Source organism: Vanessa atalanta, chromosome 3 (genome assembly GCF_905147765.1).
Source record: "Vanessa atalanta chromosome 3, ilVanAtal1.2, whole genome shotgun sequence".
NCBI classification, from domain to species: domain Eukaryota; kingdom Metazoa; phylum Arthropoda; class Insecta; order Lepidoptera; family Nymphalidae; genus Vanessa; species Vanessa atalanta.
In genome coordinates this window covers 10,601,571-10,615,880 of record NC_061873.1, presented here as the reverse complement: position 1 = coordinate 10,615,880, position 14,310 = coordinate 10,601,571, and the positions used below count along the sequence as shown (strand labels likewise).

The window sequence follows — 14,310 nt, the reverse complement described above, 5'->3', positions numbered from 1 at the left end:
TATATATAGAACTTAATTAAGATTGTCTAAAGAACGTATTTGTCTAAGAAACATCTTACCTATAAAAGCAATTTTTTTTAAATATATTTAAATATTTTCATATTTTTTTAGTTAAATATCCAAAAAAATATTTTTATATAAATTAAAAAAAAAAAAAACTTTATAACTGTAGATTTATGCATGGAATATAAAAAGGCATTTTTATTTTTTTATTTAAAGAACGTATGCAGATTCTAATTATTAATAAATAAATACTATAATCTAAAAATTGTATTTATATATAAAAACGTCCCATAATACACCAATTAGTTGGATTTGTTTAATCAGAAAACGACCAACGCTGGACTGTTTCATTAGTCTATTTCATAATTTACTATTAACACGTATTTTATTTTGACATTTTATTACTCCCACTGTGGTCGCTATAAAATAAAGTCAAAACTTATGATAGGACTACAATGTTGCCTCTACGATATTTAACGATCTATACTATTTTATGCGTTCTGCCGATTGCCTAGGGATATTATTGATATATCGCTGTTGTTATTAAAATATAGATAAGCATATACAATATTGTTACGTTTTAAAAGGTCATATGTGGATTTTATATTTGTATAAGATTTATATTTTAAATGCTCGTTTTATAATTAGAATGTTGTATTGCTTAATTGTTACAAATACAAAATTAATTTGCTTTCGATTGCTTTTATCCTCATAATATTTATCGTAAATTAAGATATTAAGATTTAACAATTGCAATACTAAATACATTAAAATTTAATTCTTAAACCTGCGCTAAATCTTAGAAGCAATATACTATAACTCAAATCAACCTTAAACATCAGTAGGCATAACAAAAATAAACAGAGATATCATTTAAACTATCAAAATGTACGGCCAAACTTATATACTTCAGTAAATAACAAGCCAACATAAATATATATTTAGTTTGTATTTACGTATTGTAAATCAAATTCCATATAAACTGTTGGCTTACCATCTCTTATTGCATCGTAATCTGGTAATAATAAAGTTAAACGTGACCTATCGCACTAGAGGAACTGGTCCAACATACACTTACCCGGTGGTCCCCGACCCCACTCGAACGTTCCATCGGCATTTTAGATTTCGTATTGTGGCCACATAATTAACAGCATCCCAGAGATCTGTTAGACACGCTCGGTTATAATAACCCCTGATGATATTTTTATTAATGTCAAAATAAAGTCGGCCGCGTTTACACCGTTGCGTAACATTAAACTCATCTTGTGCACGGCGGAACATTTAAATAAGGATTAGTTTTTAATGTTCAGTAATTAGAGTTATAACCATTTTGTGTAATGTTTACTATCTATTAAACATTAAAGAAATTTATTATTACATGACGTGATATGAAGTCGATAATATTTTTGTACAATCTGTGGGTACCTAATATTCAATAGTTAATTACGTTTTCTAATATGGGTCTGATAAAGATACACAACTTAGTGAATACCTCGATATAATAATCTACCTTCACTAAAATATTATTAAAATTATATATACACCGCTGTGTTATGACGAAAACTTGATAAATATTAATTTACTTAACAGAACAATTTACAGGAATGCTTTAAAAATACTTACATATTTATTAATTAAGCGATATATAAAATAAATGTCAACATATAATTATTTCACATGCAGTCCTTCGAATGATGAGGCTTCCTACAATAAAAAAAAACAAAGAAATGTTATTACTTTATTTTTTATTTTATTTATTAAACGATATACATAATCAATTTCAAATAAAATTCAATCCAAGTATTTCACACTTACATAAAAAACGCTTCAAATTTAACTGCCTTAATTATAAAAACTTGTGTCCGAGTCCAAAAACAAGCAAAAAAGTCAGTGTTGTTGATTTTTTTGTAGACTTAAACCTATCTCGCGACATTGTAAACTGTCGAAATATTATGAACCGTAACAATAACTACTTACAATTTAACGCATTATTTTTCGGATTATAATCTATCGAAACGAATTTCAGTTCCATAATAAAAACTCCAACCTAAAGTTAAAATATCAAAATTTAATCTCGCGAAATATATTATAATCTAATGGTATTTACAATTTTACGGTGATACATGCCTCCTTTACCCGCACAAAATTTATAAAACACAACTTCCATCCCCCTTTACCCCCTTGAGGGTGAAGTTTTGTAAAATCCGTTCTGAGGATGTCTACAAGTTTGTGGGTTTTACAGTTTCTGAAATTTGGTGATTAATCAGTGTGTGGTATTTCGCTTTTATGTATATATATCGAATCTACAATTATAAACTAAAACAGTATAGAAGTTCGTATCAATCCAATTAGAAGGTTTTACGTCAAAACCGAAAAAACGAATAATCAAAACTTCACAATGTGATGTATAAATTTAACAATAATAATTTATATGAGGTAACGGTGTGATATGATCCCATTGTCTCCCTGCAGCGGGCCTATAAAAGATCTCGCATCAACCCACACTAGAAATTAGGTACCACATTAGAGAGCCGAGGTGATAATTATGTTACAAAAAATCGATCCAACGACTTTGTATTGTTCATTTTTCGAAGATCTTCGTATTGATTTCTCCTTTTAATATTAACTTCTTCATTGAAATGTATTTTGTAATCGCTGAAACATTTTAACGGTTGGTATAAATAATTTTAAGAAACGCAAAGAAGTAGGTAATTAAGTTTAATTCAGAAATAAAACTCTGTTTCAAAAAAGGTCTTTTATAAATTAATGAAAAAAAAAAAACATCATCAAAATTTAAGCCTAAATTTGAAGAACAAATCTTGCACAGTCGAAGTTAAATAAAAGGTTATTAAAATAAAAAAGAACGTGTAACTCTGATACTAGATAACAGAATTTTAATTCATATAATCAACTATTCCAGTTTTACTGATACTATTTAATTAGGAATGTTCGAAACGCTTTGAAGGGTTTCTAATCCAGATATATGTGAAAATCGAAAATTTTTGTACGTTTTTAGTATTTACTTAAGTTTTTTTCTTTAAGCATTCTACTTTAGTCTTAAATCAATACAAAGAAATACTAATTATTGTAATAATAATTCTCTCCTGACCGGTTTTGAATACGGCAGCCATTCTCAAGACAGAGACCAGCTAACTCGTCATCATCATCATCATCCCTTATCCCAATTTTACTTGGGGTCGGCGCAGCATGTCTTCTTCTTCCATACTTCTCTGTCGGACGTCAAAAATAACATTATTTTTAACAATATCGCCTTCCACACAATCCATCCATCGTTTACTAGGTCCTAATCTAATCCGGGACCATCACGAAACAGAGACCAGCGAACTACAGGCGAGATATCATATGCACAAATATGTGAGCAAACAGGTGCACTCATTATTCTCTCAGTCGCATAACCCGATGGGACGGCAAATCAGAAATGACCGAAGGAATACTAAGAATTTATCGGACAGAAATACCCAATAACTTCTTCTTTTCCAACCGATCTGATAACAGGCTTTATATCTAGTTACTACTAGCTGTGCCCGCGACTTCGTGCGCGTTATTTGGATATTGTAGCGAGTGCAGACAGCCTACCGTCATATACAATGAAGTATTAAATATACTTTTACAATGAAGTATTAAATAAATTAATAAACTAAACGAATGAATTTACTTTATTTAAAAAATACAAACATCGCCCGCAAACGCGACCTCGGAATTTTTTTCTAAGTCTTCGGTAATGCGATATAGGTGACAATTACATGTTTACGGTTTTGCGCGGCGATACAGACCTTTACGTAATATAGGATGACGAATTAAATATAAAACATAGTATTCAATATATTTATCAATGCTAAGGCGTTAGAATATCTTTCAAATGAAGCATTCAAGTTCGATTATAAAGGATTATAGTTGAATTAGCCTTAGAAATAGGACCAAATCAGTGAATTGGATTTAATGAAATTTTGTATTAAACAAACTGAAACTCTATTTGTAAAATGTTCATGTTGTTGTTAATGTTCGAATTTTCATAATATATAAACGTATGTTTTTTGTTTTAGAAAATTGACAATCATAGTTTGTTCCATCAAAGTTTGTAAGACCGATAAATCTGTAGTAAGAAATGTTCCAAATAATGGAGCATAGCCCAGACGGGCAACGCACCTGCTATCCTTCCAATGTTGAAGATGTCCATGAGAGTTGATTGTCACTTTCCAATAAATGAGCCGCTCTCTAAGCCACAAAAAATAAGACAAGTACATGTTCTTACTTAACTTTTACTATACTACTAGCATTAGCATTAGCAGCCCGTAAATGTCCCACTGCTGGGATAAAGGCCTCCTCTCCTTTGAGGAGAAGGTTTGGAGCATATTCCACCCCGCTGCTCCAATGCGGGTTGGCGGAATACACATGTGGCAGAATTTCGTTGAAATTAGACACATGCAGGTTTCCTCACGAATTTTTTCCTTCACCGCCGAGCACGAGATGAATTATTAACCCAAATTAAGCACAAGAAAATTCAGTGGTGCCTGCCTGGGTTTGAACCCGAAATCATCGGTTAAGATGCACGCGTTCTAACCACTGGGCCATCTCGGCTCTATACTACTAATTCTAAATAAAATATCTCAATGATATAGAACAAAAATTTATCGACGTAGTTACGAGAACGTCGTGTGCGATTTTACCAATAGCTAAGTCTCTCGTCGGATTAGCTACGGCCATCTTAAACCGATTAGCGTTAGTCACTCACTAATCGTCCCACAGATTAACCTCTGATTCACGTCGAACTACTTCACTTAAATAAACGATAACGCGAGTGCAAGTTTTAATTCAGCTTCTATTTTTTTTATTTAGATAAAACTGGCCAGTACTTACCTTATCGTGGACCTACATGAAGTATGCACGATGCTTTTGTATTGTTTATAATATTGGTTTCATTAATTGTGATATAAAATAATGTATAATATTTTTTTTTATTCCATATTTATATATAAATGTTTTTTTATTAATTAATCATTTAAACAAAAATCCGATTATAATGTATTGCATTCGTTAATATACGAGCGTGAAAGTTTGTATGGCAACACTTGACGATTCAAATTACTTGATAGTGTGATTTTGTTTTTTGGCAAACGGCCTTTTTGTTGGTAAGTGGTCACTTACGCTTATAGACTGTCACTGTCATCGAAACCTGTTCTTGCATCGTCAATGCGATTTAAAGTACAGGAGTCGCCATCATTATTTTATCACTTATTGTAATTACACTGGCTCACTCAAGTTCAAACCGGAACGCAGTAAAACAAAGTATTGGTTTTCGTTGGTAGAACCCACGCAACCGATCGAAAAACTAAAGTAATACGGATAAATGTTTATTTGATAAAACTTTTTTTTTTTTTAATTTAATATAATATGTATATTTCGCAATGTACCTACTCATCTGTAAGTAAATTAAAAAAAGTCTATTTGCCTATCAAAAACTGTAGTCAATAATTCCGTTTTTTATAAACGGGACAAAAAATTATACAAGAATGTTTTAATATATTGACATCAGTTTATATGAAATCACAAAAATCCCGTCGTTCGACAAATACTTGTCTTCCAGTTGCATTTTATCTATCAGTTTTTAATTGAGAACTAATCTCTTTTTATTAAATCTCTGAGTTTTATTAAAATAAATAATAACTAGTTTCTCTTTCCCAATCAAATAAATCCGTACACTTAAAATCTTTCTTCCCAAGGCTGGTAGCGCAATGGCGATGTAAGGAATGGTTAATATTTCTTACAGTACCATTGTCTATGGGCAGTGGTGACCACTTACCATTAGTGACCCATTTGCTCGGCCTACCTATAACATAAAAAATAAAAAATATAAGTACCATCTTACTCTGAGTAATGGCAACTCACACATGTCTCATAAGACGCTTAAAGATTTAAATAATGATAAATTTATGATAATACTAACCTCCAGACAAAGTCACCTCTAGGTATTCTGTTATTTATAAACTCACATAACACAAAATTACATACTAGAGAACGTATTTTAATTAGGGCTATTGTACGTAATGATACGTTAGCCTCAATCTGTCATTATTTGTCTAGTTTTTGCTACCGAGGTGCTCACCCAGTTTTTAATGACATCATATTTAGTCTGCCGCCTTAAAGCAACACGAGTTAATGCGTTAATACGTCCATTAACGAGATGTAAACAAATATTTTACCTTTAGCTCTTTTAATAGTCGCATTTAAGCGATGAAACTTCCTCATAAACAACACGCTTTATATACTTATAAAAAAAGTACAGTTTTTCTCACAATATACTTTTAATTTAATTAGTTACTCGACTTCAGAATGGGCAAATAATTCCGAAACATAAAACAGGATTAAGTTTATAAGTTTACCACCCACAGTCGACAAAGCAATTTATTATGTAAGAAAAACGTATTGGTTTCTCAACCGTTTATTTGAGGTTCAATTTAATTTAGATAGTCGCTTGAAATGACCCTAAAGTGTTGTAGATAGCGCCACTATTAAGCTATTGAGGCGGCGCGCGGCCCGGCCGACCGCGGCCGCTTCGGGCCCCATATTAGCCCGCCGTATTTCACGAACCGCCCGCCGAGGTGAGAACATAATAAGCGGTTCGGGGCCATTTTTAATATTCCGGCTTCATTACGACGTATTACAAACGTCTTGGGTGGCGAATTCTATCGCGGGCGCTCTTAATACCACGTTATTAAGGCCTGCAGGATCGAAAGGCGGTCCGGCACACCGATTTATTTGAATTTTTGCTCCGACTCAATTTGGGAAATTGTTCGCCGGCGGCAATCGCGAAATTAAGACGTCAGAGTGATTGCAGTGAGGCGTTTAATTATGTAAATGTTATGAACTAGAGGTGGGTGGCTTAATCGCGTAATTGTGCCAAAGATGCGATCACGTATCGGGATAACTCTAATTTATCATTTTTGTTAGCTGTCATTGGAGAAATTAATGATTCAATATATAAACATAAGATACTAGCTTCTCGTCCAACGGTTAAAATAAGAGTTTTTATATTACGCTAGCTATTAGTCATATAACGTCACTGAAGCTCCCAGTTGACATAGTTTTTCTAATATCTTTAAAAAATATTGTCATATATCTTTAATGAATTAAAAACGAAATGAATCAGTTCTTGAGTTTATTACGTTCAGGAACACTTACTTAAAAATATAATGTGCAACGAAGTATATAATTGTATTAACGTTTATTTATTTATTTATTTATGAGTCCCCGACAAAGGATACACACTAATTACACATTCAAAATAAAACAGTGTAAGGGTTACACAACTTATGTGCTCCTTCAATTACAGGAGACCACAGCATGCACAACAAAAACAATATTTTTAAACATAAAGAAATTAAAAGTGAGAAAGTAGTAAATAGAAGTAAAAACTACAAAAAGTAAAATTAAAATCTTAAAATTAGGAAAAAGCTTATAAACTAAAAAAAAATTATTTTTTTAGATTGTATTAATAATATTACGTTAAAACTTTATTGAGACACACTCTGAATTTGGACAAGCTGTAACGATGAATATCGAGTTCGATATTACATCTAGTAAGTGCGTTATATTGTCTACAGAGCCTTGGAACAGCAGCGTTATGTCCTAGGTTTGATTGAAATCTCGGAATATATAAAAGGTTATATGCTTTTATACGAGGCAAGCGAGAAGGAACATTGATTTGAAGCTTATGTAGAAGATCACTACAATCTATCACCCCATGTATAATTTTGTATAGAACTATAAGATCTATAATATTTCTACGAGTTATAAAGGAGGTCATGTGATAATATTTAAGTCTGTCGTTGTAACTCGTGATGTTTTTAGCCTGTAAATCGTTGAAAGAGAGATGGTAAAGAAAGCGTTTTTGTACTTTTTCTAATCTATTGATGTGGACATTATATTGAGGATTCCATATAATGCTATTGTATTCCAGTATGGGAAGAACTAGGGTCATGAATATTTTAATTTTGGTAGAAATGTTCTTGAAGTCCTTCATATTACGGAGTATAAAACCAAGAATTTTAAATCCCTTAGATACAATATTAAATATATGTGTGTCGTATCTCAACTTTGAGTCTAAAGTAACTCCAAGGTCTCGTACACAATGCGATAGTGAGATTTGTTGTTTGTTGATGTAATATTTATTCGGCTCAGTTTTTTTATTACGGGTAAATTGTATACAGTGACATTTTTTTATATTAAGAACCATATTGTTATCCCTACACCAAATCTCCAATCTGTTAATATCTTCTTGCAATTTATTTACATCATCGTTTGTTAATATTGGCTTCATTAATTTTAAATCGTCGGCAAATAGGTAGTAGCTTGTGTGGAAAAAACATGTAGTGATGTCGTTAATAAATACGTTAAAAAGAATAGGTCCGAGATGTGATCCCTGCGGAACGCCCGATACCACTTCAAAGCTATCCGAACAATGACCATTGATGACGACCTTGAAACTTCTATTCTGCAAATATGATGTAAACCAATTAAGAAGCGCTCCACCTACACCAAATTGTGAAAGTTTGTGTATTAAAAGCAAATGATCAACTTTATCGAAGGCTTTACTAAAATCTGTGTATATTACATCAACAGGTATTCGGTTATCAACATTCTCGGATAAAGCGGAAGTAAAACACAATAAGTTAGTGGTGGTTGATCTTGACTTTATAAAACCGTGTTGGTGGGGGGTAATTTGATGTTTCAGATACCATGACAATTTTTCAGTGATCATTTTTTCAAAAACTTTGCCTAAAGTTGAAAGTAACGAGATTGGTCTGTAATTACTAACAAGGTGCTTTTCACCAGATTTAAATATTGGGAGTATCAAAGCTACTTTCCATAGGTCTGGAAATACTCCATCTTTTAATGAACGATTAAAAATTAAAGTAACAGGTAAGGCTAGCGCTTTAGCACATCTTTTTATAAATACCGGTGGAAGATTATCACAACCTGACCCCTTGCGTTCATCGAGTGTTTTAAGTGATTTATAGACTTCTAGTGTACTAAATGAAAGATGACAAAGGAAATTTGATGAGGTATTACCGCTGTTAGATGTATTATTATTATTTTTATCGGACTTTGAAAATACTTGTACAAAATTTTCAGCAAATAAGTTACATATTTCTTTACCATCAGAAGCAACTTTACTGTCGAGTTGCATTTTGGCTGGATAAGAACTAATACCCTTTCTCTTAGCTTTAATAAACGACCAAAAAACTCTGGGGTTAGAATGAATAGATCTTTCAAGCATTGCTATATATTCATTATAACATTCAACTGATAATTTATGACACTTGTCGCGAAGTCTGTCAAAGTAAAAGCAGTCAAGAGGATTGTTAAATTTTTTGATTTTACGATGGAGTTTATATTTTTCTTTAAAGAGACGAATCAGATGTGGAGAATACCACGTGGGGTATTTTGAGCTACGTGGTCTTTTCATAGGTACGCAATTTTTGATTATTTCTTTTAAAGTCTTGTAAAAGTAATCTAACATTTGATTAACTGATAAGCACTTCTGAAGTTCATGCTTCCAATCAATTGAGAAAATATGCTCCAATATCCTGTCGTAATCTGCTTTAAAAAAATTGGGTCTACTAATAGACTTAACTTGTAAGTGACTAACTGCATTAAGAGGAACACAAAATTCCAAAGCCGGATGTAATGGATCTTCGTTTATTAAGGGTCTGGTGCAACGAATTGTTTTACTAAAATGAGTATTGCTGAGTAACAAATCAAGAACTTTACCTTTGTCGTTTAAAATGTTATTGTACTGTGTAAAATCATTAATGGAAGTGAATTCAAGTAAAGTTGCACAAGTTTCGGAGAGATTTGAATTGGCATCTGTCTCCGACCATTTTATATTACTTAAATTAAAGTCTCCTAATATTATTGTGTGTTTATTTAAGTCAATTGCCTTTTGAGACTGTATAGTAAAAGTCATAAGAGTTTCATTTTTTAATGGTGGGGGTAGATAGATAGCGCATATGTTTAAATGATCAATTGTTTTACGTGAAGTTTTAAATTCAATGCTTACCCAAAGATCCTCAAATGTGCTTTCATATTCGAAACGCCTTACCGATTTAAGGTGTTTTGAAACTGCAATTAGGACTCCTCCACCATCTTTGCGAATATTATAGGAACTGGTTTCACGGTCCCTCCTATACACTATATATCTATCGTCGAAGAGTTCCGAATCATAAACGCTACTGTTAAGCCAAGTCTCCGTAAGCACAATTACATCATAGTTATGAGACGATAGATTTATATAAAAATTCTTAGTTTTAGTTTTTAGTCCGCGTACATTTTGGTAATAAAAATCAAGATTATCGAATTTAAAAACTAATGAACCATAATAACATGCTAGAAAATATAAAATTAAATACTAAATTAGAAAACAGAATTTAACATTTCTTTACTATTGATAAAAAAACTACGGGTTGTTTCGCTTTTTCTCATGAACACTCTTCCGTTGCGTACCCAAACAAATCTATAGCCGATTTCTTTAGCCCTGATTCTAGCAGCTGCATGTATAGCCTTGTTATGAGCAGAAAGGTGTTCCATTAGATATATAGGTTGTTTTTTGTCTGCTGCCATTCCGATGTGACTGGTATTAAGTTTATTCTTAGCGTTTACTCTATTGAATTTTATAGCCGCTGCAAGGTATCCATCACGAAGACGAGAACTAGAAAATTTTACAACAATCGACCGCGGTCGATTGCTCTCAGTATCTTTTTTAGCAATTCTGGTGCAATGAATAATGTCAGCATCTTTTACGTCATAGTTTACTATTTTACTTAGTTGCAATACTGTGCTTATTAGGTTTTCCGATTTACTTTCGGGAACATTTTGTAGTTCAATATTACAAGACCTTGAATGTTGTACTAGGAGATTCATACGTATTGTTAAGTCTGTGAGAGAGGTTTGCAGAATGTTATTATTTTTTTCAAGTTTTTCGATTTTTGAAGATTTTTCCTCTAGAGATACCTTCATTAACTCGTACTGATCATTAAAGAAGTTAAGGGATTGTTGAAAGCTTGACAAAACATCGTTCATCTTAGCAAACTGTTCCGTAACTACTTCTTTAAGGGCATTTTTAATTTCTTGTTTAATTATATCTCTCACGGTGTTAATTGAAATTTGCGTATCGTTGTTAGCATTATTAATTAATGCTGGACTTTGGCTTACGGACATTTTATTTCGCAATGTAACATTAGAATCGTTCAACGAGATTGGGTCTTTCGTATCATCGTTGTCTTTTTTAGAAACATTATATGAGAGTGGGGTTACGGGTGCATTGCCTTTGGGATGTTTATTCATACAATCGGAACATTTCCAATTCATCTTTTGCGTTGAATTCATGGATTTTATTCGCTTATCAGTTACGTTTGCACATAAATAATCGTAGGACTGGTGGCATTTAGAACATTCTAGGTATTCCTTAGCCTTAATAACATTTAAACAGTTTTTGCAATTTTTTGTTGACATTGTGTTCGTTTAAAAACGTTAGAATAAAAAATAGACGCTATTATTTGAATATCAGTTGAAGTACTTTAAGCGCTTACAGCACGCAATAAGCATAACGTGTTAAAATGTTCCGAAATAAAAATGCGGCGAATACGCAGCGCGGGTCAAAAAAATACTGAGAATTGCTTCTTGTCGCTATCACTGCGAAAGAAAGGACGTAAACGCCATGCAAAATGCGTCGCTTACGCGTTAATAGCAAAAACACTAAAAATGCACAAAATTAGTAACCGTTTTTTGTTTCAATTGTTTGCTTTTTTCTAATTTCAATGATAATTACACTTTATAACACTGTTAAAATTAAAAACTAGAACTGAACGTATTTTATAGTTTTTATTCTCTATAATTAAAACCACTAATTTCACTTTTAATACATATTTAGGAATTATTTCTGGGAGCTTACAGCGAAGCACCGCTTGCTCACTTGCTATTAAGGAATAAGTATAATATTTCATATCTATTAATTTTATTGCTTTTAGGAATAAGTATAATATTTCATATCTATTAATTTTATCACAAATATTCTTTTTAGATATTAGCGTCGCATATGGAGGTACGCTGTAAATGTCACGGTCTATCCGGGAGCTGTCAATTGCGAACGTGCTGGCGGGCCGCACCAGATTTCAGGGTTGTGGCTTCGAGTATCAAACGACAGTACCGAAAGGTATTATATTATTTTTTTAGAAAATGAAGGCTGACTATTAAATGGGCCAACCAGTGGTCAATGTTCATCACTTCCCATATACACTGACTCTGTATGATATATTAACCATTGCTAACACTGTCAAAACACAATTTCTCAATGTGAGAAGTTTGACCCGCTTAGTTTCTTTAGCCGGTTCTTCTCAGGTCAGGGTGTTTCCTTTTCCGAACCGGTGGTAGTATTTAATTTGACTATCAATAAGTAAGTGTAATGCTTTTATATTGAATAAAGGAATTTGAGTTTGAGTTACATTCCTTGTGCTAATATTTATATTAACTCACTTACCCTTCGAAACATACCTAAACCAGTTGAACTTTCTAAAGCCCATATGACCAGTAAAAGTTTGACCTTTTAATAGTCGATATATGTAATTATAAAATTAAATGCATCACGCAACTAAACGATGCTCCAATGCGGGTTGATGTTTTCCTTCGTCGCTGACCACGAGTTTAAATCTAAATAAAAAAAGTTTAGGAATGTTTAACTTCAAAATATTATTTTTCATATGATAGGCGCTTATCGTGGCCCAAGAAGAATTGAACAACGATCCTTCAATACTTCGAGGTCGACCACGAGGTAGAAGGCGTAGCCGAGCAAGACCAGCTCCGAAGACAAGTTTGTTGTTCTTAGAAAAGTAAGTATTACGCAATTATGATTCTAATGATTTATTTAATTATTTACAACAACATCTGGTAGGGCTTTGTGCAAACCCGTCTGGGTAGGTACCACCCCCTCATCAGATATTCTACCACCAAATAACAGTACAACAGTTAGAAGGGTGAGTGAGCCAGTGTAATCACAAGCACAAGGGATATAACATCTTAGTTCCCAAGGTTGGTGGCGCATAGATGATGTAAGGAATTGTTAATATTTCTTACAGCGCTTTTGTGGCCCATATGCTCGTCCGCCAACCAATGCCATAATAAAAAAATAATGATATTGTTTCCATTTATTGATTTATTTAGATCATCTAACAGACAATATGAACAGCGAAACAATAGTACCTAATATAAAATCAAATGAACAAAACAATTATAAGATATTGCGACATAATAAAAATAGTAGTTACCATGATAACAAATACCCAAAATTACAACAAAAAAGGAATGGTTCAGGATTAGTATATTTAGAATAAAAAAAAGCAGTATTTTCAATGAAAAGAAGCAGATTTAATCATATAACGTGTCTGTGTCTATAGATCTCCTAGTTTTTGCGAAGTTGACCCTAAAATGGACTCCGCTGGAACATCAGGACGCGTATGTCGTATTGGCAGAACGTCCCGGACTGGTTCCTGTGACTTACTCTGCTGCGGGAGAGGACACGCACTCATCAGAAAGTCCAGCATCAAACCATGCAACTGCACCTTCCACTGGTGCTGCAGAGTCGATTGTCAGAAATGCCAGGACGATAAATGGGTTGCCATATGCAAATAAATAACCTATAATTTAATAAAATAAAATAATCATGATCTTTTAATTAAAAATCAATAGTAATGAGTAACGATCGTAAAAAAATAATGAAATATAGTATAATCCTTCACGATTCGGTAATAATCTATTATTAATGACTTACGAAGTTGGATTATTATATTTGAATTTAGAAACCAACTCTTTTCATAATCCATAATTATCTTCAGCTGGTTGTGTTAGCAAGTCACTTGATTTGTTACTCAATCATGCATGTTACGTATTGAATGCGACATGAGATGGCGTATTAGAATGTATTATCCTGTGTGGCATTACATAATCTAATTATAAACACGCACATCACTGACAATACAATATATTCAGTGGGATAGAGGCCATATAGCAATGGATATGGCAAACGTCAAAATTAAAAAAAAAAAACTAAACAAGACATAACAAAATATATGTAACTTGATAAAATATTATTATTTTAAATGGAGAGTTCATTTGAAAAATTATGTTGTAATATTTTTTTATATTACTTTACTAGCTTTAAATAATTGATTGTCATTGTTGTATTGTTGTCCAGTATGTGACGGAAGGATTGACAACCGCACTACATACACGAGT

At 32.6% G+C, this 14,310-nt stretch overlaps 1 protein-coding gene across 1 annotated transcript in view; it reads left to right on the top strand.

The window, feature by feature from the left end:
- The window catches only part of LOC125077099 (protein Wnt-10a), a 42,187-nt gene extending 28,455 nt beyond the window's left edge, over window positions 1-13,732 (top strand). The window contains exons 4-6 of the mRNA XM_047688899.1: window positions 12,104-12,235; window positions 12,787-12,908; window positions 13,473-13,732. Coding sequence (XP_047544855.1) covers window positions 12,104-12,235; window positions 12,787-12,908; window positions 13,473-13,707 — 489 coding nt within the window. The 3' untranslated portion in view covers window positions 13,708-13,732. The remainder of the gene's footprint in view (window positions 1-12,103; window positions 12,236-12,786; window positions 12,909-13,472) is intronic.
- The last annotated feature ends 578 nt before the right edge of the window (window positions 13,733-14,310 follow it).